Source organism: Leucopleurus acutus (genome assembly GCF_964270905.1).
Source record: "Leucopleurus acutus genome assembly, chromosome: 17".
Lineage (NCBI taxonomy): Eukaryota > Metazoa > Chordata > Mammalia > Artiodactyla > Delphinidae > Leucopleurus > Leucopleurus acutus.
In genome coordinates, this window is record NC_139159.1 from 51,039,629 (window position 1) to 51,067,097 (window position 27,469).

General features: G+C 37.2%; 1 protein-coding gene across 35 annotated transcripts in view; it reads left to right on the forward strand.

Annotated features, from left to right (window-relative positions):
• The window catches only part of RIMS2 (regulating synaptic membrane exocytosis 2), a gene marked incomplete at its 5' end in the record, with an annotated part of 584,629 nt that overhangs the window by 540,907 nt on the left and 16,253 nt on the right, over window positions 1-27,469 (forward strand). Inside the window, one exon of one of the 35 annotated variants that reach the window (XM_082858738.1) lies at window positions 19,070-19,211. The exons of the other annotated variants lie outside the window; for them this stretch is intronic. Within the exon in view, the coding sequence (XP_082714864.1) occupies window positions 19,070-19,211 (142 nt within the window). Of the gene's footprint in view, window positions 1-19,069; window positions 19,212-27,469 lie in introns of those variants that run through there. 35 annotated transcript variants of the gene reach the window in all.

Genomic DNA, 27,469 nt, shown 5'->3' on the forward strand with positions numbered 1-27,469 from the left:
AATGTGTACCTTCAGTATATCTATGTGCTCTTATAAAATGTGCATTATTGTTTTATGTATACATATATGTGTTTGTGCATTTTAAAGTTACATTCCCTTTTTATTTTTCTCATTGAGCATTTTGTTTTCAGAGCATCTGTGTGTACATTTATTCCTATATTTCTAACTGCTGTGTAGTATCCTCCATGGTATGCATTTACCACATTTTTCCTCTCTGTTCTTCCAATGCTGGACATCCAGATAGACTCCAACTCCTGCCACCACAAATAACACTGAGATGAATATCCTCATTTATGTCTCCTTATGAGCCTGGGTGAGAATTTCTTTTACATATATCTATATATACCCAGAACAAGATTTATCGAGTTGTTCAGTGTGTGTTTAATTAATTTGGCCAAGTTCTGTCAGCCTTTCACCAGATCTCCTGCTCTAGTCTCCTATCCAAACAGCAGTGCATAAGAGTCTCTATATCCCAACATCCATGCCAGCCATTGGCATTACTTCCTAATTTTTAATATCTAATACAAGTATTTCTGATCATATGAGGAATAATTAGCATGAGTGATATTAGCAATGAGTGATTTCTCATTGTTGTATTAACTTGCTTTTCTCTAATAACTAATAAGTTTGAAAATCTTTTTATACCCATCAATCTTTTCATTTGCTCTTATGTGAATTGCCTGTTTCTAGCTTGCTCATTTTTTTTTGGTTGGGCCTGCTATCTTCATCATTTTGGTTTTCAACAGTTTCTGATATTAATTCATTCTTTGGTTTGAGATATTACAGAAAATTTTTCCAAATCTATCATCTGGAAGGTTTCTTTTTCATTATGAACGTGGTGGGGTAAAATCTGGAAGAATCCAGAATCCCTCAAACTAGACTCTTAACCATTAGGTAGTGTAGGCATAGTGCCTAGACCCTGTGAGGATCTTTAAATGGTCTTCCTCACAGTAGCTGCAATATTTTCCAGACTGCTTAGAGTAAATTCCCATAGAAAACATCAATATTATGAGAGTTTTCTTTTTTCAATATTACCAAAATGCTCCTATATTCCACTTTTGTATTTGATTCTTTGTTGCATATGATTACTCTGTCACCTTCAGATGCTGTGACTCCAAAATTCATCTTTTGGAGAAAGCAAGCTTTCTGCCAATAGTTTACCAGAATTATGAGCATTTAAGATTTCAGAGTTTACAAATATTATTGTGCATTATTTATACTGTATGATCATATAATTTTTAAATTTTCATAGTGTTTTGTAGTCAACGATAATTTTTTTCTCAAAAACATCTTAATGTCAAGACTAAATGTAAAAATAAATCAAACAAAGTGTGTTTTGAGCTATTACTACATATAAAATACTATGTTAGACGTAGAGTAAGGACATGAGGGTGAATGGAAATAAATTCAAATAAATAAAATATAACAGTGTTCCTCTTAAAGTTCAGTTGGGCATATTCACTCATTCATTAGCAAAAATCATTTATTGAATGTCTATTACATGGCACAAAAAGTTCCCTGTCATAGGTATTCAATAAGTACTTGAATGAATGAATGAACATAATTATGACATAGCTTTTAATACTGTGTAGTAGAGACAGACTCCAGATACTGTGGAATCTCAGAGAAGGAGCATTTACTTCCTCAGGAGATTAGAACTTGTTCCCTGGAAGATACCTGAACATATAAGTAGAAAATGTCTAGGTAAAGAGAAAAGGAGGGAGGAAGGCATTCCAGGTATCCCACCTTCAAATACATGTGGGAGGTAAGTAGTAGCCTGGAAGGTGCATGGCAACTCACACAATCCAGTATTGCTAGAGCTGGGAGTGAGAGGCAGGAAGAAGCAAGAGAGAAAGAAGGATAGTAGGCATGCCTTTTAGGCCAAGAGAAGGAAAACCACTGCAAAATTTTTAAGCAAAGCAATGTGACATGGGCTAACTTGCCATTTAAATAGATCATCTGGGGCTCCCCTGGTGGCGCAGTGGTTGAGAGTCCTCCTGCCGATGCAGGGGCCACGGGTTCGTGCCCTGGTCCAGGAAGATCCCACAGGCTGTGGAGCGGCTGGGCCCGTGAGCCATGGCCGCTGAGCCTGCGCGTCCGGAACCTGTGCTCCACAACGGGAGAGGCCACAACAGTGAGAGGCCCGCGTACTGCAAAAAAAAAAAAAAAAGATCATCTGGCTTCATGAAAAATAGATTGAAAAGTACTTGGATTAAAGATAGAGCAACAAATTAGGAGTCTTATATAACAGAAGTGAGAGGTTGTGGGGCCTTGAACTTGGGATGAAGAAGAATCAGTTTCATAGATATTTAGAAGGTGTGAATTAGGACTTGATGATTGATTAGATATGGATGGGGGTGTGAAGAAGAGGGAGAAGTCAAAAATGACCCCAGTTTTCTGCCTGAGGGACTGAGTGAATGAATGGTACTGTCACGTGCTAAGAGAGGGAGTACAGAATTAGGAGCAAATTTGGCAGAGGATGAGGCATTTGGGGATATTTTGAGAGGTTTATATCTCTAGAACTTTCAACTAAAGATGTACAGTAGGCAGTTGAAAAAGAAAAGTTCAGTAATAATGCAGGTAGACTATGATAAGTACCCAAAGAGTGAACGAGATAAAGGGATTTCAGAGTAGGAAGGCATCACTATGGGCCAGGGGATTCAGAGAGCTGGTGGAATGAAACTGAATCTTGAAGGACAGGCACTGTATATAAGCAGGGACGCAGGAGAGCATTCTGACCAGCACACATTCGTGTCTTTAACAGGCTCTGTATTTACAAGGCCCCTGGGACCTTGAATTCATAAGCCTAGGATTGGGAGGAAGGAAAGTTGAACTGGATGGTGATGGAGATGCTATAGAGCAGGACCCTCTTCCTTAGCATCCTGACTCACAGTCTAAAGTGTGCTGTAAAGAGAGATGTGATGAAACTGGGACCCACTTGATGAAAGGTGACAAGAGAAACTGCCTAGAAATGGCAATATTCAGAGTCAGACTAGAAGCTCTATCAGTGATGCTGATGGTCTAGAGGCTGAGGGTATGAGGGATCCAATAGCTTCCAGCTCCAGGATAAAGGAAGAGTCAGGGTTGCACTTAGCTCTGGCAGAGAGGAGGCTTTGGACAAGAAGACGAATTCCCCACCCTGATAATGGGCTCACATGAAAGAAAATAAGAAATGTGAAGCAAAAAGGTGTGTGGGGGGCAGTGAATAGAGTAGCAACGTTTGATTAAAGCTGTATGTGTTTGAAAAGTAGGAGTGACATTGGAAAGTTCTTTTTGTCTGAAGCCCTGAATTCCAAGATGGGTGGAATAGATTTTGTGCTCTCAACTCGCTGAAGGTTTGTTTGTTGTTTTTCTTAGAAAGAGACTTGATAATAAATCTATTCTACGAAAATGTACCTGGCAAAAATGTCCAGAATAGATTAAAAGGGAGGGACTGGAGGCAGGAATGCCAATGAGTGGGTTGTGAAAGAATCCAGACACCAATAAGGAAGTCTGGGGCCAGGGCATGGGGACTGGAAGCTGAAAAGAAGAAATATTTATCATATCAGTTTGTAAATCTGGGTTGGTACCAGCATCAGTAGTTATTTTTATCTTAAAACTATGCCAGTGTGCACTGAAACGAAGTTTTAATCCTAGCATAAGAATTGATCTTTGAAATAATTTCAAGAACATAGTTAGATATATTTGCTTTGTCCGTGTGTGTGTGTGTCTGTGTGTGTGTGAATGACATAGGTTTAGGATCATAAATACATACTTAAATTTATGGGAATTTAAAACTGCTAGGTGGATCAGTGCATTCCAACACTAATTTAGTAACAACACTTCAGTTTTCTATATTCTTTCAGAACTATCACAAAATTTTCAAAATATTCACAAAATAAACTTTAACTCACTTCAGTTTGATATGTGTCATTAATGATGTCTAGGAGAAGGAGATGGTCATGAACGCAAATGAACAATTTGAGGGGTATAAGAATTCAGCATCACAGGTTTAAATGATGATATTGGATTAAGACAAACTAGAAATACAAGATTTTACATTTCTATTATATTTAATTAGGTAGAAAATGACAGTTAATTTTTAATGTATTCAGTGTTTAAAAAATTAGCTTGGCTTCTAGTACTGAACACTTCATATGATGAAAGTAAGAAACATATGTTTACTTTTGATTTGCTTCCTGATAAGTGGAGGTAATAAAAGATGTGTTCAGGGCATCCATTTACTTTGCTGAATTGGGTAAGTTAGAACTGCATTCGGTAGAGCCTTTTAAATATCAAAAAACATGTAATTGTAAGTAATGATTTGGAATGCTAATGCAGAAAAATCAATTTCAAGAGCCACATCCACGATAATAGTAGTCAGATGATTCATTCACATTCACCACAGAAGCTGGTGTGAGCAGTTTTCATTTTAACCCTTTTCTTTAACAGAATAATGAAATGAGAATTTGAGTATGCCTGTTGGTAACGAACAGCTCCTTTATCAGAATTTATTTAGGTAAAATAGTGTCCTTAGAAGCAAATCAGTGAACTAGGCCCCGATCATGGTGGTAGGCTCTGGGAATGCAAATAATATCATCAATAAAGTACAATTTCTGCACTTAAGAAACTTAGTCTTATGTATATAAAAATGTAGTGAAAAGTCTGGGGTTTTTCTGGCACGTGTGTTTTTTTAAGAGACTATGTAAATAATTTACCTTTTTTTAAACTGGAAACATAATATCCACCATTGGCATAGAAACACCAGCTGTTAAAACAGCAAAAGTAATTAGAAAATACCATTTGATTTATGGAAATTCACTTTACAGCTAAACTTTTATGATACAAAAAGACCTGGTTTATTGGGACATCAAAATTGTACAGGGTGTTTTAAAAAAATTAGAATAGATCTAAATATGCTAAGTAAACTTCTTAAACTTTTAGGGAAAAAAATGAAAGCTTTTGAAAGCACTGTAAAGAGAAAGATTATAGGGGACTTAATCTATCCCAAAGGATAGGCAGCTAGGGCTGCCATAATAAAATACTACCGACTGCATGGCTTAAACAACAGACATTATTTTCTCGCAGTTCTGGAGGCTGGAAGTCCTTTCTCCTTGACTTGTAGAGGGCACCCTCTTGCTGCCTGTTCACATGGTTTTTTCTTGGTGCACACACATCCCTGGTGTCAGTTTGTGTGCCCAAATTTCTTCTTATGAGAACACCAGTCACATTGGATTAGGTTTGAACGCTTCATACAGCTTCATTTTAACTTAATCACTTCTTTAAATACCTTATCTCCAAATGCAATCACATGCTGACATGCTAGGGGTTGGGACTTCGACACATGAATTTTGAGAGAACACAATTCAGCCATAACACCTGTGAAGTGGCATTATATATAAGAGATACGAATCACGATACATTTTCTTCAATTTACTAGGACCAAGGATGGAATGAAATGTGAAGGGTTGTGTCTCTAAGACTTCCATGACCCTGGAAGTACAGGAGGTTAGGAAGCATCTTTCCAAATATTTAGAAGAGAAGTATAATTGATTGACTTCATGTAAAGTTGTACTTATAGACAGAAATTATACCAGTACATTCTCAAGACATTTTCAGATCTTAAAGTTATTGTCATTCTTCCTAATCCCCCAAATACAAAATGATTTATCAGGCCTAGAAACTACAAAAAATTTGTGGTAGTAACACACAATATAATTATCCAGTTCTTTTACCAGAAACAAATTAATTTTGAGAATAGAAAGTTACATATAATTTTTAATACCACAAAATTTCATTATGTAATGTATGTCTATTATTATATTCAAAAAAGAATTACATTAGAAAAGATGTGTGAGAGGGTTTTTTTAAATAGTAAATTTCTTAAACTGTTATCATGTCTCATAAATATATTATGACCCAAATGCAGAAACCTATTTAAATGATCAGGTGGGCTCAGCACTTCCCTGGCAGTCCAGTGGTTAAGACTCTGCACTTCCAATGCACGGGACACGGGTTCAATCCCTGGTCCGGGATCTAAGATACCATGCCACAAGGCGTGGTCAAAAAAAATAATAATAAAATAAATAAAATAAATGATCAGATGGGCTCTAAGTTAAGAGAGCAACTTAGGACCATATAAAACCAATTGAATTTTCAACACAAGTTTTAAAAGTTATTTTTCATGCAACTAGAAGCTATTATTTTAAAAATTACACTATATGAAATGATTGAAAGAATTCATCCACTAGGCACTACTTCTGAAGCATTCAGTTCAAACTTTGCCTTTTTGCTTTGATGATTTATGTAGAGAATGGCTATAGCTACTTCTCACTGAGTAAGGGAAGAGGCAAAACCAATAGTTTGAATATTTTAAATTGACACTTTCCACATCTTCAAAGTTGTTCTACAGTCAATGTGGCAGGAGTAGTCGATGCAGCAAGACCCTCCGCCTTCCACTCCACCCACGTGAAAATGCTAGATAAAACATAGCAAGCAAAATCATTTGGGGACATAAATTTATCCTGAATCCATCTGGCCACTTGAATAAAATAAAATCTGTGAGCAGTTATTCACATATGGACTTACATTAAAATATAAATAAATGTGCTGTACAGTATTCCACATTGTGGACCTGTTTATGTACGTATACAATGTTTGGGGAAATTCTGAACTTCTGTAAATGCATGTGACACTTTAATAATCTTTGTGATGTTCACATCATAGTCATGAAGTAATGCAAACTACCTGATAAACTTATGTCCTGAAAGTGGAATGAATCACCTTGAGGTGGCTGCTTTGTCAGGCTCGGTTTAATCGAGAACCTGTCTTGTCCAACGTAATGCTGTTAGGTTAATGTGTAATATTTGTGTGTGGTGTTCTCCCTCTGCCTCAAAGGAGTGTTTCACAGAGGCTGGTGTTAAATTTCTTATATAGTATTAATGAAATTTGAATATGTTAAAAATATATGCACAGATAATTCTTTGACATACGAATGCCTGTCTGAAAAGCGGGCCCCAACCCCTCAACCTCCACCTGTAGAACACCTCTAGAACACCTGATTTTTAAAAGAAATTATTTGGCCTTTGTTCATTTTTAGAGGACAGAGAAAAGCTGTAACAGAGCTGGTTCTCAGGAGAACTGAGCTCAGAGAAAAATCTCAGGAGAGCCTTGTTTATATGTGAGAAAATGTACCAGTTCTTCCCTAAATTTGCCTAGGTATTTTTAAAAATCACTTAGCACTGCCTGAAATTTCACCAATTAGTTAAGGATATTGTTTGAAAATGAAAATATGTCTGAAAGCTGTATCCATTTCACCAGTTCATGTTAATCTTAAAACCGGCCTGAAGGTAGCAGTGCTTCAAGAGTAGAAGTCTTAATTGGAAGAGGAGAAATATGGAGCTGATGATTTGGAATTTCTGAGCTTCACGCTCACTGTTAAATGAGATCATTCTCACAACAACCTACAAGGTCATTACTATTATTATGTCCCATTTACAGATGAGAAAACTGAGGCACAGAGTGTTTAAGTAGTTGCCCAAGGTCATACAGCTAGGGAGTGGAAGAGCTAGGATATATATCCAAGCCTGTCTAATTCCAGAGTTCACACCATTAACCACTGTGCAAATAGTTATGTAGATGGGATCAAATAATATAATAATAGTATTAAATTATGAAATGTTAACTAACAATAATATACAATACTTGACAGCCTGTATCATGGTTCTGAGGTTCTGAGCCTACCACCACTGTTTTTCATCGTAAGAATGTGATACTTTCTCATCAGTAATAGCAGCTCACTGCATAAATGAGTCACAGGTTCTTCAGGGAAGCAGGTGTTAAGTTTCAAAGCCCTCTTGTAGCAAGTGATTGTTGTGTTAAATAATCTCCAAGCTGAGATACAGCTGTGAAGGATTCCTGGCCAGAGATGCAGTACCTTTCATGAGACCTGGAAAAACACATTTGGTAGGAATTGACTAAGCTTTACATAGTTCTCTTTAAACTGCAATATGAGAAGCAAGGAGGAAAGGATCTATTTAAAATTGCAGAATACTTTCTGTAGTGGATATCACTATGGCAAAACAAGAAAAACCACAATGGAGAAAGATGCTCAGTGATTTTTAGAGTAAATAAGAGAAACTGGACACCACACAGAAGTCTTAATGGGTAATAAGGAAAACCATTTAATATGAAGAAGTAAATATAATCTTAGAGGGAGGTCATGCTGCGTGTTTGTGTTTTATGTAATTGCAGTGATAGCAGGGTAGTAACATGATCCCATATATATTTTTAAAAGATAATTCTGGCTGCTTTATGAATAATATCTTGAGGGTAAGAGTGAAAGTGGCTTGGAATAGGATTAGAGAAATGGATAGATATGAGATCTATTTTAGAAGTAGAATCAATAGAGTCTGATGATGATTGGATGAGAGAGGCATACAGTATGGGAAAATAAGGAATAAAAGAGGTTGTTCAAATTTCTGGTTTGAGCAGCCATTTGGCTGATGATGTCATTTATTAAGAGAGAAGATAAGAAAAGAAGTCGATTTCTGTGGGAAAGAAATCAAGAGTGTAGTTTGAGAGGTCTGTGAGATATTCTGGTGGTGATGTCAAATAGATGGTTATCAGCTCTGAAACTCAAATAAGAGGTCTGCACTCAATAATAAATTTGAGTGAATTCAAATGGTTTTTAAAACTGGAAATGGAGCTGATCATATAGGGGGAAAGTATAATGAGAGAAGGTGGTCCAGGTTGTGTTAAAGATGTTAAAGGTAGAAATTTGCTAGAAGAGATGAAGTCAGCCACAGGGGTTGATGAAGAGATGCCAGAGAAATGGGAGGAAAACTCTAAGAATGTGATCCAATGGAAGTCAAGAGAAGATAATGCTTTCAGACCAGAGAGTGGTCAACTCTGTAGAATGCTGCTCAGGGAGCCAGTAAGATGAGGACTTGAAAGTCCCACTGGACGTGACAACATGGTGGTCATTTTGGACCTTCTGAAGAGCAGATTTATTTTCAATTTATTATATTTTTGTTGGTTTATTCTTTCTGAGTCATTTTATGCCTCTACAATTTAATGCCTCTCTGAGTGTGTGTGTAATAACCAAAGTAATTTTTCTTCAGATTTCCCCTTTAGTTCTATTTTCCTGTTGAATACTGTGCTTTTCCAAACTTGTATTTTAGAAATGTTAGTCCTATAATTTTTAAAATTAATGTCTCATGATTTGAAAGTGTGGCATTATTATAATCCAAAGAGGAATACTTAAGCTGTCTTTGTTTTGCTTTGGTGCTCATATTTTAAATGCTTTTGAGCTGCATACACATGTTCCAAATACATGCTAGTGCATCATTATCTCTTTATTTTTAATTACATAGCATTACGTGATCTGTTTCCTTAGCTTTTCTCTATTTATCAGTTGAAATAGTAATAAATGAGTAAAAGTAATAGATTTAATCGATGGTCAGTTAATTAGTAAATGATACAGTTTACTACTTCTGCTGCTTAGCACTGTGCATGGACATGGTGGCATTCAGTAAATATTTATTTAATATCGTTCAATAACAAATGTTTGGATGGTCAATTAGTTCTACTAGGCTAACAATCAGTTGTCTTTGTTAAACACTTTCAGTAGATTACCTTTTGATAGGAATATATTCATTGACCCTTTACATATATTTTTTGTGAACAATTTTTCAATGTGCAGAAATGTAAAAAAGGTTTAAACCCATAGTTTAACTGTCTAGGCTTCATCAGATCCTATCACTAATGGATGTGTAACCTTTTATCTTCCTTATACTTCAGCACGTAAGAAATGGGGAATAGCACTGACAGGTTACATAGAGATGTTTTAGACATGAATGTAGAGATTTTGAAAAAATACTTGAGAGAAAGTCATTGTATAAAACAAAAGTATTATGCATTAGACTGACATACTATCTAAAAACATGGGAAAAACTAAACCACGGGAAATAAATGTCAGAAGCTGAGCGTTTGGAACTGTATTTGGAGTTTTCAGTAGACCAGAGTAATTGTTTTCTGTTTCTTGGACTGTCCCTTAAAATTGGAATAAATTATTTTCAATTGTAGTAGAAGATGTTAGTAAGCTCAAGGAGTGTGTAAGGGCTTGCTCCCTCTAGAATGACTCTGAAAGAATGAATTCTAATAGGTGTTTAACGTGAAACATTAAAATTCTAAGCAGTGGTCCACAAATGCAAGACAAACAATGAATGGAGGCCCGTACAGATAAGAAATTTACAGGAGAAGTTTTTTTTTTTTGCGGTACGCGGGCCTTCCACTGTTGTGGCCTCTCCCGGTGCGGAGCACAGGTTCCGGACGCGCAGGCTCAGCGGCCGTGGCTCACGGGCCCAGCCGCTCCGCGGCATGTGGGATCTTCCCGGACCGGGGCACGAACCCGTGTCCCCTCCATTGGCAGGCGGACTCCTAACCACTGCGCCACCAGGGAAGCCCAGGAAAAGTTTTTATAGAGATTCTTATAATATTGTTGACATAACTGTCAATAATTGTTTCGTTGGCATTACTTTTTTTAAACCGGCACACACACAGAACATTATAGAAAATATAATTTGGAGAATTTTCCTTATAGTTATTGTGATCATTATAGTGAGAAATACATGTTGATAATAGATTCTCATAGAGTTATTTAGTCTCCAGTGCTGTTTTACATTTTTCTTAATGGACTCCACTATGGAAAAAAGCTATGATCTTCCTCACAAAAACTTGTATTAAAAGGAGTACTGTAATGTATGGACACAAAGAGGAACTTCAATTATAGGGGGACATTTCCATCCCATCATCTAGGTCAAAAGTTCAACCACAGAGTGGTGTAAGCAAAGGAGACATGGTGGTTTGGTAAATCCGGGGTAATCACGGGATCCGAGTAACAATGAACGAGGTTGAGAGTAAAGTTGGGATAAGACTGTGGATGGAGGTGGGACTCAGATCTAAGAGTAAGGAGGTGAGTGGAGCTCTAGTTCTGCAAGGATGGGGGCAAACTGTGTCTTACAAGGTTGACAAGGGGCTTGTTCACTCGTGCTATGACTTCTCATTGACTCCTGAACTCTAGTGCTCTCTGACAAGCACCTTCTAAGTGGTTGTAGAAACCAGAAAACATACCCTTTGTCAGCTGATCTTAGCCTATAATCTGAAGTTGAGAATAAAAATGAATTATTTTAATAAATGAAATTAGAAATAGAACCAAAAATGTTACATTGGTTTAAAATTGCAGTCACCTTGAATTGTGATAAAATATGTAACAATTACATTTTTTAAGGTCACTGTCCTTGTAAAGTGTCTTTCAGTGTTTATTCAGTTGCAGTACAAAATTTATTAAGATATAAAGTTTGTATTTTTGCCTCACCCAGAGAACCCCTGAAATGCTGCCTTCATAGTGTGAAATACACTATTATTTGAAATGAAATTAATAGTTTATAACAGTGAGTTGTGAAGCAATGACTTTCTTCTAGATGTTAGATCAAATGCCAGATAATCACAAAAAAATAAGTAACAGAACCAAAAATAAAGGAACTCAGAAATTCTACACCACAGTTTTTCTCTGTCCAAATGCTGGTTACACTGCAAATAAACATTTCTGGAAAAGCTTTTTGAATGGTGTGGCCAAATTTAAGTGTATATATATATATATATATATATATATATATATATATATATATATATATACAGTTGCATATTTAGTTATTTTTTAGGCTGTGAATCGAGACTTCTGGCTCCTCCCTAAATGTCTTTTCCCAGTTTGGTGTCAAGTATGGGAAAGGAGGCTGGGATTTGAAACACTACTCTGTTAGGCTGAGTTGCAGAAGGAGTTGCCAAGCAGAAGAATCCAAGTTATAAAGCAGTGGTCGGGGAGAAGCATTACAGAATATCCCCATAACTAGAACACATACTGATTTGCCTTTTTATAATTACTTGCGTTTCTTAGAGATTTTTTGTATGACACCACAAATTTACCTCTTACTGAGACTGTTTTCTCTGGGAAATAAACCTCTGTCTTCTTAGACCTGAGCTTCTCATCTTATTGTGGGAGGATAAATAAAGCATATTAGATGGAACCATTTTGAATTGAATTTTAGGAGGGAAACATGTTTAATCTGTATTGCTGTTTCCTATTATGAAGTTTCATATCAACACGACAGATGAACTGTTACTTTAAAGGCGTCTTTAACACAGAGTACCTTAAGTGGGTGTCAGCTGATAATGAGTTGCTTAGTTTGGTTTCTAAGTTGGCCACTTTGCACACATTCTTAACTGTTTACCAAAGGTACTGAGCTCTGAATAGAACTTCCTTCAGTCAGCAATTCACTTATGCCCAATCTAGGTGATGTTTGACCTGGATCTGTATACCATGAATGTTTTTCCTGGGCTTTTTATTTTTGCAATATACTATTTAAAATCCTGCAATTTTTAATGCTTTGAGAGAATCCTCATTCTTTTTTACTGCCTTTGATTTTTAACAACTTTAAATAACTTCGTTATAAATTTTATGCCTTGATATATAATGAAAAATAATTAAGGTGCCTGCAATTTAAAAGTCAGCCGGACAATTAAGCCAAATTTCTGTGAAAAATGTTAAGTTTTCTATTTTTATATCAGCATGGTATCAAGCAGTTTAAACAGTGTATAACCATTTATATACAACAAACATATGATTCAGTTAATCTAAATGGTAATCAGAAGTCTTTTATGCTGTGTATGTTGAAGTGAATACATGAAGCTTTAGCCAGTAAAGAAAAAGAAGGAACAGTGACAAGTAGGAATTAGACCTAATTGTAATTAAGAGAATCCCTCTATTTTCCATGCAAACCTAATATTATTCTCATCACACTGTGGTGTAAGGAATAAATGAGTAATGAGTAAATGAATAGTGAATGAATAAATTAATAATGAATGAATAAAGCAGTTTAAATGAACGCACTTTTTATAACTATTGTATAGTTACTGGCATTGGTACCTGAAATGTATATCTAATTTTTAAACCTTGCTGCGTATTTGGGCAGAATGTTTACACTCACAAAATTGTGATGCTATTGATCTCATAGTGATATGAGAAGTTGCTAGGTGATGTTCATCTAGAATCCCAAGGCATTTATAAATAGAAGAAATGTTTCTTCTTTTCTCTCAAATGTTTGAGAATGTTACTATGAAGACTGTGTAAATTTATCACAAAGCCAGAGCACTGGCTGGAATAGTAGAAGAGAATATTGGAGCCGGAAGTTTCTCAAACTTGGAAACCATCCTTGCCATGATCACTGTCCTAAAGGACTCTGAGAGTTGGGTTTTTTAATTTAATTTTTATTTATTATTATTATTTTTTATTTTATTTTTATTTTATATTGGAGCCTAGTTGATTTACAATGTTGTGTTAGTTTCAGGTGTACAGCAAAGTGATTCAGTTATACATATACATACATATCTATTCTTTTCAAATTCTTGTCCCATATAGGTTATTTCAGAGTATTGACTAGAGTTCGCTGAGCTATACAATAGGTCCTTGTTGACTATCTATTTTATATAATAGTATGTATAGGTTAATCCTAACCTCCTAATTTATCCCTCCCCCAACCTTTCCCCTTTGGTAACACTGAATTGGTTTTCTAAGTCCATGAGTCTGTTTCTGTTTTGTAAATAAGTTCATTTGTATCACTTTTTAGATTCCACATATAACTGATATCATATGACATTTATCTTTCTCTGTCTGACTTACTTCACTTAGTATGATAATCTCTAGGTCCATCCATACTGCTGCAAATGGCATTATTTCATTCTTTTTTATGGCTGAGCAATATTCCATTGTGTATATACATCTATCCATTCCTCTGTCAATGGACATTTAGGTCGCTCCTATGTCTTGGCTATTGTAAATAGTGCTGCAATGAACATTGGGGTGCATATATCTTTGAATTATGGTTTTCTCCAAATATATGCCCAGGAGTGGGATTGCTGGGTCATATGGTAGCTCTATTTTTAGTTTTTTAAGGAACCTCCAGACTGTTCTCCATAGTGGCTGCACCAATTTACATTGCCACTAACAGTGTTGGAGGGTTCCCTTTCTCCACACCCTCTCCAGCATTTATTACTTGTAGACTTTTTGACGATGGCCATTCTGACTGGTGTGAGGTAGTGATACCTCACTGTAGTTTTGATTTGCATTTCTCTCATATTTAGCAATGCTGATCATCTTTTCATGTGCTTTTTGGCCATCTGTATGTCTTCTTTAGAGAAGTGTCTATTTAGATCTTCTGCCTATTTTTTGATTGTGTTGTTTGGTTTTTTGATATTGAACTGCATGAGCTGTTTGTATATTTTAGAGATTAATCCCTTGTTGGTCACATTGTTTGCAAGTATTTTGAGAGTTGGTTTTGAATAAAACAAACCAAAATATATCCACAAATATTTCTATTTAGTATAGAATTATTTGCTGTAGGGCGGAATAATCCAAAGTGGCAAAGGTAATTGACATCAATTGTGAAGACTGAGGTAGAGATGAATTCCTATATTATCAAGAGCAAATGTGTATCAAGAAGAAAGAGGGTAATTCAGTCTGCAGTGTGGCTTTATAGCCTATCCTGAGCAATTCCTATCTCTTTTAGCAACCAGCCATTTCTGGGTTGACTGGATACACTAAATAGTGACAGTGGAGTAGCAATAAGAGTCCTTTTTCTATCTCTTTTTTGCATATCCACTTCTAGGCCTTATTATTTGTTTGTTCCAATACTTCCCAAAAGGACTTACTGCGTCTTTCCTTCTCTTTATTAGTAGTAGTTTGCATTCTCATCATCATCACCTACATCATTTCTAGCATAGAAAAGGGCAAGGCTGCCAAAGGCATGAGTATGTTCCCAGCTGAACTAATCCATGGTCTAGACACTACGTAACTACTTCACAAAATAACCTTTTTATGCATTCACATCAGTGACCAAGCCTCTATTTCAAGAATAAACTAATTTAACATACTTTAAAATTTTGGTGATTTACTTTGGCGAGGAAACTATTACAAAAACTGATACATAAATGACATGTAACTTTCTAGCCCTGTTAAGAATTGATGAACTGAAATACATATATGGCTATGTAATATTAATATGTTTTGATTAAAAGGGCAAATATGGATTTAACATTGGTATATAGTTAGAATAAACATTATGGCTTTTAAATATATTTTTTCAATATTTATTTTATTTTGAACCAAATAATTTACTACATAGTTCATATTATATCTATCATCTATGTTTTGCATGTGTTTCATCTGTGCTTATGTATATGGTATGAGACACCTGTGATACAGTGTATAGGGCACTGAACCTGAAATGAGAAAATCAGTGGCTCTGCCACTTTCCAATTAAACAAGTCATTCAATATTATTGAGTCTTTATTAGCTCATCTGTAAAGAAGAAATAATGATGACACTCTCAGGATTGATGTAAGAATTAAGTGGCATAATTGGTGTGATATGTTTCATATTCATCAAATAGAATGCTATGATTTTTTTATGCAAGTTATATCAATCTATATATCTTTTCTTCAAAAATATGATTTTCTTGTACAGTAGTGGAATCTTGTTTCAAGGCCAGAATTTGCATTTAGAAAGCGATTAGTATGTATATTTGTGAGTCACTTTTTCTGATTATTTTGGATGAGTAAGAAAGTTATAAATATATTATAAATAATTTGAATACTAGACTATAATTGTTCTGGAATTACACTTTGTTTTATATAATGAAACTATATAGTAGCCCATCATTTGAAAACTACATCCAAAGCCATTTGAATGTACTTTCTGGTATGGAGGAAATGACATTTCCTATCTTTTATCAGTAGTTTCTTTTTTATATAAATTTTTAAATTCCTTTAGCGTTGGTAGTTCGTATATCAGAATGGGATAAGGAATAGTAAATCAACTTTTAAAATATATGTAAACCAGAAATATTATTTATATAATATTTATTATATAGGAAAACAGTTGAGCATAGGACAAAAAAAAAAGTGGAATTGTATGTTTTCTCAGTAAGTTCAGTATATTCCACAGGTTATCATTCAAGACTAGAAATCTCTTGGCCATTACTGTGGTCTGTCTCTCTGATACCTGTGTGCCAATAGTCTTCTTTTTCTTTGAAGCTTTCTTCCCTGAAATAAGGTGATTTTCCTCTTTAGTACTTCCTGTTTCTCTTTGTGTCATTCTTTTATCACTTATCTATATCTCTCAAATCCCAACTACAGGAAAAAATATCAAAATGCTTCCCAGGACAACTTTGTTCTGAAACTGCAAGAGAGAAGTGATGCTCATGAAGAAACAGATGCATCTGGGCTATTCCAGACTAACCTCTTCCTGGTGCATAAAGTCAGGTTATTAACATAGAGAAGGCAGGGCCCAAGCAACTTGAGTGTGACCACGGACTGAGTTCTCAGATTCCCTGTCCCCATGCAGTCACTAGTAGAAACCCAAGATAATTCCCTTCCTAAGTGACTTTCAACTATCATTATGATGTCCCTGGGTGCCAAAATCAAACTTTTCCACCCTTGGCCAATTTATTTTCCTAGGATTTTCCCACTTAGTCCCTCTTCCTTGAAACGTTTCTCTTGATCACAACTTAGTACACACATGTGAACACACACAAACACGCAGGGGTGCATACATATTCATGAAACAATACTGCAATTGATACAATAACTACATGGGCTACACTCTAATATTTTATTTCATTTTATTTTTTAGAATGCTGATCATTCTAATGATAAGTTATTTTCGTGACTCACTAAAAATATGTGACCCACAGTTATAAAAAATACATCAGATGACTTAGATGACTTACAATAGTCCTTTCAGTTTCCAAAATTCTATGATTCTCTTTATTCTTAGAATGAAAGTTTCATTTAATGAAAACATTTCTATTCTCTGAATAAAAGCAATATGGTATGAAAAATTACTCATAGAGTTCCTGGTTTTATCAGTGTCTATTGAAATGCGGGTATTTTAGGAAGGTGAATAATGAATAGGAAATTGAACTAAGAGAGAATTGTAGGAATATTAATGAGAAACGACAAAAGCCTATCAGAAAAACAGAAGCGAGAAACCTGGATGATCCTAAGTCTAAGCAACCAAAGTTGTTATTATGTTAGAGCACTCTTATTTGAAAGTTTCCTAATTTTTAGAAAGATTTGGGAGGATTATTACTTGAGTGCGTTGTTTTGTACTTCCTAACTTGTGATGTGCTATGGCCAAAGCTGTTAACATACCTAGAAGGCTCTGTGTGATCTGTCCCCTTCTCTGCCTCTTATCTCTCTGACCTCCTTTCCTTCCTACTCACTCCACTCCAGCTACCCTGGCCTCTTTGCTGTTCCAGGGACACACCAGGACATCATATCTTAGGGCCTTTGCACTGCAGGCTCTCTTTGCCTCAAACTAACTCTCTTCCTCACATATCCGAATGGCTTACTTCCTCAACTTCTTCATACATCTATTCAGATGTTGCCTTGTCAATGATACCTACCCTGACAGCTCTTGTTTAAATCGCAGACTGTCCCATACCCCTTAACTTTATTTTTTGCCATTTTCCTTTATCTCCCTTTTAACACTATATAGTTTACTGATTTACTGTGTCTTTCTCCCCCTACTAGAATATAAGTTCCATGAGAGCAGAGATTTTTATCTGCTTTGATCACTATATGTCCTAGGTGTTTACAAAGGTACCTGACATACACTGGGAGCTCAATTACTATTAATTGAATGAATATTTGTATTTCCCAGTACATCAAGCAAAGAACTTGTTCATATATAGTACTCAGTAAATATTTATTGTATGAAAGAACCCTTTTAGATTGTATAATTTACATTTTACAGAACACTTTTGAAATCCCCTAAAACACACAGCCAACAATCAAGCTATGACATGGTTAGGACTGGAATCATTGTGCCCTACCTTCCCACCTGCCTAGATAGGGAAATTGAGAGGTCTAGTGACTTGTCTAAAGTTACAAAAAGTAGGACAGTCTTCTGACTTATGCTAAAATAGACTTACGGTTGCTTTATGTTCTGGGATAGAGATTTGCAGTTTGCAGAATGTGATGCTATTTCACTTATAAACTGTTTTGTTTGTGGTATGTCTGTGTTGCTTCCAAATTTATGTTAAGAGGATGTTACCTGTTATTTAGATGCTAAAGCCTTACAGTGTTCATTGTCATTCTTAGCAACAATAGGTAGCAGATTATCTAATCTAATCGGGAGGGGAAAAAAGCATTAAAAATTCCCCAGATTAAAGCAAAATTGATAAACATCACAGTACTTTTTTAGTGTTGGTTCTTTTTCAGGCTCTTGATATTTTTTAAATCTTTTTTACCTTCCGTTGACGTTTTAATCTTTTTAAGAAAGAAGGTAAACGAGAACGCTTTAATTCTAGGCTTTCATGGGACCTGTTAAAAATTGGGGAGGCTTTGTTTTATGATTTGGAGAAAATTATTTCCTATCTATGCTTGAGGAACGCTAACAAATTTTAAGCGAGACTAAGTGACTACCAAAATTTGCCTGAGATAGTTCCCATCTGTGATGCCTAACGTATTGCGTCTCATTAACGACCATTCCCTGGTGTTAATCACGCGAGGAAAGGGAAGAAACGGAAACAGCAGGAGCTCCTCGGGGCTCAGAGTTGCCCAGAGCCGGAGGAGCGCGCTCCGGAGCTGCCAGCCCGCCTCCCCGTCCGGCTGCTGATTGGCGGGGACCTCAGCATCAGCAACATCTCCCTGCGAGGGGAGGGCGGCCGACTCGCAGCCGCAGCCTCCGGGCACCTCAGCTCCCTCCTGGCGAGACCTCGGACTTCCACAGCGAGCAGCCGCGTCCCCGCTCGCCACCGCCTGGATCCCCACCTCGTACCCCTCCCCAGAAGAGTGGAGGCCCCGGCAGCCAGGAAGGCCACGACTGGTCCGGACCGGGTTAGGGAGGCAGGGGCCAGTACCCCAGGGTCCCGCGGCAGCATCCCGGCCCCCGAAGCGCTGCGGTCGCCGCGCCTCAGCCGCCAAGACGCCTCGTATCTTGTACCGCGGGAAAAGCGGGTCTTCGTCCAAGATGGGCCGGCAGGGCTTGGGGGGCGCCGGCGCCGCGGGGCGCTCCATGCAGCGCTCCCAGAGCCGGAGCAGCCTCTCCGCCTCCTTCGAGGCGCTGGCCGGCTACTTTCCCTGCATGAACTCCCTGGAAGAGGAAGAAGGAGGTGAGCCTGTAGTTATTGTGTCTGTGTACATCTCGCATCTCGGAAAGTCGGTGGTTGGAGGGTTGACAGGGTTGGAGAACTCCAGGTAGCAGTGTCCCTACCCCCTCCTCTCTGGGGGACTGTGGAGCAGGAGACCCCCCAGAGCGCCAGCTGAGCCTAGGAGAAGTTCTGTTGATTGGTTATTTGGGGAGCTCCACAGGCGCTGACTGGGAACAGGCTTTCCTAATGAAGTTGAGTTAAACAGTGCTTGGCAGTTGGATGAGGATGGAGACAGGTGGGAGGCAAGGCGGCCCCGTTGGGTGCACGCAACTGTTTTGTTTTCGTTTACTCCCGCAGTCTTGGTATTCGCATTTGATTTCGAGGACAGAAATAATCAAAACTTAAAGGGAAAAGCAGCAGCAAAACTTTGAAACAGGAATCCCAGCCTGTGAACACTTAAGGTCCAAATGAGGGGAAAGGGTGATACAATGGGCAGGTCAAAGGTTGATAGTACTAAAGGAGGCTGGTTTGTGCTGTGGGCCTTTGGAACTTCGTTGGCAGGCACACTTTGAATCTCACCATTGGTTGTTTGTCTCTGGTGTTTGAGTGATGTCATTATAATTAAGCTAATGAGAAAAACGGCGAAGGGGACTCAAACTTTTCACCAAGAGACTTCAAGTCCTTTATAAAGTTTTCAAAACATACGTTTTCTTTGTGAAGAACTTTCCTATAAGATTTAACAACTAATGCTAAAAACATAATTTGTAAATCAAAGTAAGAATTGACTGCTAAATAATAGCATCCCAACGTTTGAAATGCTGTTTATTAATTTATTGATAAGCTAGTTGCAAACTGTGTTCATCTTTGCACGCACATATATCCAGAGTGGGTTGGTTATCATCATCATGTTACCTCTATTATTGTATATATCATTGTATAGAATAGGATTTATTTTGCTTTTATTCTGTGACAATCAATGACCTCTTACTAGGAAATCTGTAGTGACCCCTGATTTAGAAGAAACTAACTACCTGCTCTGAGAACAGGTAGAAATATTTTTTTTTCCCTATTTTTCCCAGTGGAAGGCAGGGAGGAGGAAGATGGCTGATTAATAATATGTCTGAAAAGTGTTCTTTAAGATAATTCACTAGTTAGAGCTATCCAGGTTTCTTCTAGCTTATTGTTGCAATATCAGTTTGCACTAGATCAGTACAGGTTTAATGGTAGGGTACTTCTCTATATAAATGTGACTTTTAATTTTCATACTAATCTTTTGCTGTTCTTGTTCGTACATTTACAGTTTGCTCCTTTTCTACTATTAAATGTTTAACATTTCAGGAAATGTAAGCAAGTCAAGATATTAGAAAATCAAATTGGGTAAATGAATGATCATAATTGTAGCTAAAACTTTCAGTATCAGCTATTATCCAGTCACTATTCTAAGAACCTGACATGCACTTAGTCTTTTAGGCCCATAACAACCTTACGAGACAGTGCTTTTATTATCTCCAGTTAACAAAGGAGGAAACTGAGGCAGAGAAATTCAGAAATTTGCTCAAGGTCCCCAAGATATTAGGTAATAGAGTTAGCATATGAACCCAGGCAGTCAACAACACAATCTGTGCACCCAACCCAAGCTATATTAGTTTATTATTTGCATACACTTGGCCACAGTCACATACCTAGTAAGTGGTGAAACTAGAACTCAAAGCCAGGTGTGCCTAAAAATACATATTTAGATAAAACACATTATTATACACTCATTTCTCAATTTTTAGTTTTTACACCAAGTCTTCAGCCCTGACTTTGCTTCAGTTGAACTACCATCATTCTTTCTTAAGTTGTAGCTAGAGTTAATTGGATTTACAAAATGCCATCCTAAAAGCCTTTTTGAGACAAGAAAAACTTATGTAAATGTGAAATTTTTTCAAAATTTAAAGTACATTGACTTAACCTTGGCTCATACAGACTAATCCCAAAGGAAATTCCTACATCTACACATGGGAAATTGGAACAGATTTCTGTCCTATAATATGGTTTCTTGAGTCGCCAAGACAAAATGAAGCCAAAGTAAGTAACTAGAGAGGAGGCATTCTCCATAAAATAGAGGTCTTTCCACTGGGGCGTAGTCATTTTACAGCCAAGAGAAGAAATCCTAACTTTCTTCCTTGATTTTGCTATACTCCTACCACCCGTGAAAATCCTGAGATTTTTGAGGGTATTTCAACATACCCTGCAGAGTTATAAAAGTTAGAAATCACTGGCCTGGAGCAGTGCTTCTCTGCAATTATTTTCTCTTGAGACACCCACACAGGACACATAAAGTTCATGTGGATAACATACTCTCATAAGCTTACTCAGGACTATGTAATTATAGTCATAACTGTGAAACCCATCCTAATTTATAAAGAAAACCCATCACAACAGATGATTGTCACACTGGTTGAGAACAGCTTTTCTAAAGAGAGCAGTGGTCTACCAACCAGTGTGATTTGACTGAAGTAACTGATCAGTAAGTCAATCTCATTTTACAGCTTCTCTCTCTCACTCTCACACTCTCTCTTTTTTTTTTGTCTTTTCAAATATAGTGCAATAGCTAACTAATCTCAAATGTACCCTGCCTTCCAGTTCCATATTCTCATTTTATTCTTGGACAGCACATCCAGGCATTACCATTCTACACAAGAAGTGCTGAGAAATTTATTGAGAGACCATATTCTTTTCACTCATTCATTCATTCATTCATTCAGAAATATTTATTGAGGCTCTGAGATGTGTCAGTCGCTATGCTAGTCCCTGAATTAGCTGAATATGCTCCCTACCTTCTTAGAGCTCACAGTCTAATGGAGATAGATATTAATAGGAATAACTATGTAATTAAAACTGTGACAGGGCTTAGGAGGGTGAAGTACAGAGTGCAATAAGAGATGATACAAAAACCTAATTGAGGAGTTAGAGAAGGGTAGGTACCCTGAGACAGGGAGGGTTAAACAGTGATAGCTCTCATTGCCTCCTGCACACCTTTGAAAGCAATTTGCCCAGAGTCCACGGCCAGTAAGTGGGGGAGCTGAGATCAAAACCCATAATCTGGCTCCGAAGTTTAAAATCCCAACTACTCTGTGTATTGTTTCTTCGTTATTATACTGCATTTTCTTGTAATAGGCTGTGTTTTGCAAATCAAGTACAATAATAATAGTTACCATTTATTGAGCACCTTCTCTGTGCCATATACCTTTGATTTCATGATGATTCTTCAAGGAGATTATCATTTTCATTTTATATATGCGAAAACTGAGATTTAGAGAAATTAAACAACTTGGCCACAGGTTATAATCTCAGTGGGGCTGACTTAAGTGAGGAGGAAAGAGACATTCGTATAAGCAAAATAAGTTAAGATTGTTGACTGGTCTTTGTAGCATCTCTTTTGTTTGCTTGTGGTTCTTTTTTATTTTACTTTACTTTTTGTTCTTTATCTCGGGATATATTCCAGATAACTGTTCTCCAAATCTCTGGGTAATTTTTTTTTTCAAGTAAAAGTAAGGATAGTAGCACCTACATGTTCTTTAACTGTTTATAAATTATGTTTATTTATCATTGAGCCCTCTGAGATAAGTATTAGCTTCACTATATAAAGTACTTGGCCCCAACATTGCATCCACCTCCCTAATATAGAATATTACTGTATGTAGAATTTTTAAACATGACAGATAATTCTAAGAGAGAAGGAACCATTGAAATGGCTACCATTCCTATTAGGAGGAGCAAGCCTCCCACCGACAGATCCAAGGGCGAATGGTATGGGCATATAATGTAGGGAAATTGCACACATCCTAATATTTGTAGATCTGGTTTCTCAAGCTATCTTAAAGTGACTTGTGTTTCTGGGCTAGTGATTCTTGTTCAGTAATGTACATATAATATGTGATGAATTTGATTTGCTTGATTTGATGGCCTTCCTTCTTTGTTTAAAATATGGCTTGGCAATTATACAGAAGAAATCCTATCATCTTAAGGTTATTTAACTGAATAAATTAACTTATTTAATTTCTTTTACATGCCACTATCTTGAAAATTAAGTTACAGGAAAATCATCTAAGAAACAAGAATTGTTTAAAAATCACCAGAAAAACTGAGGAAAGTATCTTTACAGGTGATAGTGAAGCTATGAGGAATTAATATAAAAGGAACTAAACAGACTGTTACTGGAAGACCTAGTTAACTATCCCCCACTCCTTAAGAGGCTACTACGTTATCTTATTCTAATCCTTTTGTAAATAATACACTTAATTCTCTTTTAATTTAATTTTTATTTTTTATTGAAGTATAGTTGATTTACAATGTTGTGTTAATTTCTGCTGTACAGCAAAGTGGTTCAGTTATACATATATACATTCTTTGTTATATTCTTTCCCATCATGGTTTATCACAGGATATTGAATATAGCTCCCTGTGCCCTTAATTCTTAATAAACAGTCCCATTTGATTAAAATGGAGCTTAACACTTTGCCCATGCTCCACTGGAATAAAAAATTCTCCATACACTTAAATATAATCCTCCTAAGTACAGACATCATGTCTAGCACAGTAGGTATTCAGTAAGTGTCTATTAATAACAACAGTAAAAGAATAGCAGTATATAGTTCTACCATTCTTTTCAAGCTGAATATCAATGTAACTGACTGCTAGCCATCATATTTATACTATTTTAAAATTATAACATGTGATCTAGACTTACTAAAATTCAGTGATCATAGTTTTTGTACATTTTCACAATGCCAATATTGGGGACAATAATAGTCCAAATACGTGTCTTTTCTTAGGGGATATTATTTTTCCTAGATTATGATTGGTTATGTATAATAAATCATTTCTTATACGAGTCCACATCATATTCAACAATAGCACAATTTTTATATTAGATTCTAGGTCGATAAAGTAAAGCAAAACATTTTGGAATTTAAAAGGATAAATCAAAGAACAGTTCCACTCAGAATGCTTATCAGATATTACATTTTTAATCTAAGATTCAGAGTCTTTCACTGCCAAGTGTCCAAATATACCCTTAAAGTAATTTAAATTTAATACAAAAGTCAAGTTAAACCCCAATTTGCTATCATCCTTCAGCAGGTTCACTAAATTCAAAAAACTAGAAATGGGGACAAACTTTCCTATGAAGACATCTTGTGTATAATGACATAAAAGAAACCCACTAGTAAGTTTCACTAGCTGTAATAGCAGCTTCCAGTTGCTGCCAAGGACTATGGTTAAGTGCTCTCTGCTGGTCTTCATAGACCATTATTATTGACCAGAAAAGATCGTTCTGTATATTTGTTCTGTCTCATATTGTAATGGTATTTGATTGGAGAGGAGGGGATTTACCTAATGCCATGTATATACAATACTATTTGACCACTTGAAGAAAAGCTAACACAAAAATGATAAGTTCTACTTTTAAAGTATCAGTTCTTTTTTTCTTAAATTAATTAATCTATTTATTTTTGGCTGCGTTAGGTCTTCGTTGCTGTGCGCAGGCTTTCTCTAGTTGCGGTGAGCGGGGGCTACTCTTTGTTGCCGTGCGCGGGCTTCTCGTTGCGGTGGCTTCTCTTGTTGTGGAGCACAGGCTCCAGGCATGCAGGCTTCAGCAGTTGCAGCATGCGAGCTCAGTAGTTGTCACTCACGGGTTCTAGAGAGCAGGCTCAGTAGTTGTGGCGCACAGGCTTACTGGCTCCACAGCATGTGGGATCTTCCCGGACCAAGGCCCAAACCTGTGTCCCCTGCATTGGCAGGCGGATTCTTAACCACTGCACCACCAGGGAAGTCCCTGCAGTATCATTTCTTAAGGTTTAGATTTTGCCTAATGAGACTGAAATGAAAGGGTCATTTATTTTAGCTATTCCAGTGATCAGTTGTTCTCTTATTATTCCTGTAAGTCGAGGGCCAGGAAAGTAACATACATCAGTGAAGTAGGCCAGATATAATACAAAAGGGAAAATGCAGGAACTCTGAAAATCTGGAGAAAGCTTGTCCATCCAAAAAGGAATGGTGAATACTCAGTTCTAGCTAATTGATGCCAAATTGAATATCAGCCCAGGGCTGGCAAATTTATTCTTCTCTTTTCCCTAAGAGAAGCTATAAATCTGAATGTTTACTTAAAGCCTTTAAATTTTAAAATGTTAGTGCCTAAGGGAAAAAATTTAAACACTATTAATTGAACCCACATACCTATTGACCAAGTGTGGCTTAAATGTGTGCCATCAGTTGGCACCTTCTGCCAAGGAAATGGTTCCTTCCCAGATTTTTTCAGTTCTTTTTCTTCCTTCCCATCCTCATTATCACCTTGATATCATTAGTCCTTGATAATATAGGACTGAATTAGTCCATCTTTGAAATCATTTTCAGTTGAAGAAAAAGCTAACACAAAAATGATAATATCAGGGCTACCCAGGTGGCGCAGTGGTTGAGAGTCCGCCTGCTGATGCAGGGGACACAGGTTCGTGCCCCGGTCTGGGAAGATCCCACATGCCATGGAGCGGCTGGGCCCGTCAGCCATGGCCGCTGAGCCTGTGCGTCCGGAGCCTATGCTCCGCAATGGGAGAGGCCACAACAGTGAGAGGCCTGCGTACTGCAAAAAAAAAAAAAAAAAAAAAAAAAAGATACTATCAGTTCTACTTTTAAAGTATCATTTTTTAAAAATTTAGTTATTTTTTTATTTTTGGCTGCGTTCGGTCTTCGTTGCTGTGCACGGGCTTTCTGCAGTTGCGGCGAGCGGGGGCTACTCTTTGTTGCAGTGCGTGGACTTCTTATTGCTGTGGCTTCTCTTCTTGAGGAACATGGGATCTAGGCGTGCGGGCTTCAGTAGTTGCAACACGCAGGCTCAGTAGTTGTGGCTCGTGGGCTCTAGAGCGCAGGCTCCGTAGTTGTACCATATGGGCTTAGTTGCTCCACAGCATGTGGGATCTTCCCAGACCAGGGATCAAACATGTGTCCTCTGCATTGGCATGCAGATTCTTAACCACTGCGCCACCAGGGAAGTCCCCATCATCTTGATCTTGACACTACTGTCTCTCCAAAAACTTCAGTAGATTCCCATCTCCTACTAAATAAAACCTTTAGCCTAACATTCAAAGTCTTTCACAATCTGGTTCTTACATTCAGTTTAGCTTCCCTACCTTCCAAAGCCCTTTAGGAGCCCAGTGAATCAGTAGAACTAAGCTTTTTTGCTCTTTATCTCTAAATTCAGTAGCTTCAGATTCAAAGTTTGGGGCAGTGGTGTCTGATCAGCAGAACCTCAGCCATTTACTCACGTCGTAATTGCCAGGCAGATTGGAAAAATGACAGCTGACAATGTTAGCTTCTACTGTTAAAGGATGGGTTATTTCTCATACATAGGAAGAGGGTTCAAATGCTGGTGAGCCAAAAACCCTAACAAATATCCATCTAATATATAATTACCATTGCGGGGGGGAAACGTTAAGCTCAGCCTAATTACCTATTTTTAAGTCTTTAAAAATACTGGCTTGCTATTTGGTCTTTGCTCAATAAGGTAAAGTATATGTGGCTCTCTTAATTTTAACTTTTCCTGCAGATTTGGCCACCCAAAATATCTGTGGACATTTTTATTTTGCATATAGAACATAGTCAATCCCTCCCCCAGAAAGACAACCTTAAAATGTCATCCATATACCATGCAGATTGAAATCTAGGATCTTTGAGTGATGTATGGTCCTCTCCTTCATATCCACATGTGGCTTTTCAGGTTATAGTGACCTGTAAACCTAAAGACACAGTATCTGCCTCCAGTACATCCAATTTAACTGGTAAAGCAGCAGCAGGATAACCAAAATAAAAATTTTCATCCACAGGAATTTTCCCACTTGGAGGGAATGGCGAAGATTGAGAGTAGAATACATCTCTTGGTTTACTCATCTGGGACCCTGGGTTCTGTTTTCTGGAAAGTGTTTCTTTGTCCTTTATTCTTTATGGCCACAAAGGTTTGCATAGAAGAGGGGGTTTCATAGCTTTCATAGCCCACTTCTTCCTAGTGCAGATTAGGAAAAAAGTAGGAGTTACCTGAGGGGTTGAACAGGCTTTTTTTTAAATTTTTTATTTTTTGGCCATGCTGCACAGCTCCCCAACCAGGGATTGAACCCAGGCCCACAGCAATGAAAGCCTGGAGTTCTAACCACTGGACAGCCAGGGAATTCCTAAACAGGCTTTTGTAAATGGGCTAGTAATTATTTTTTTCTATACAGATCGTTCAAAAATTCAGGAGGCTGTTT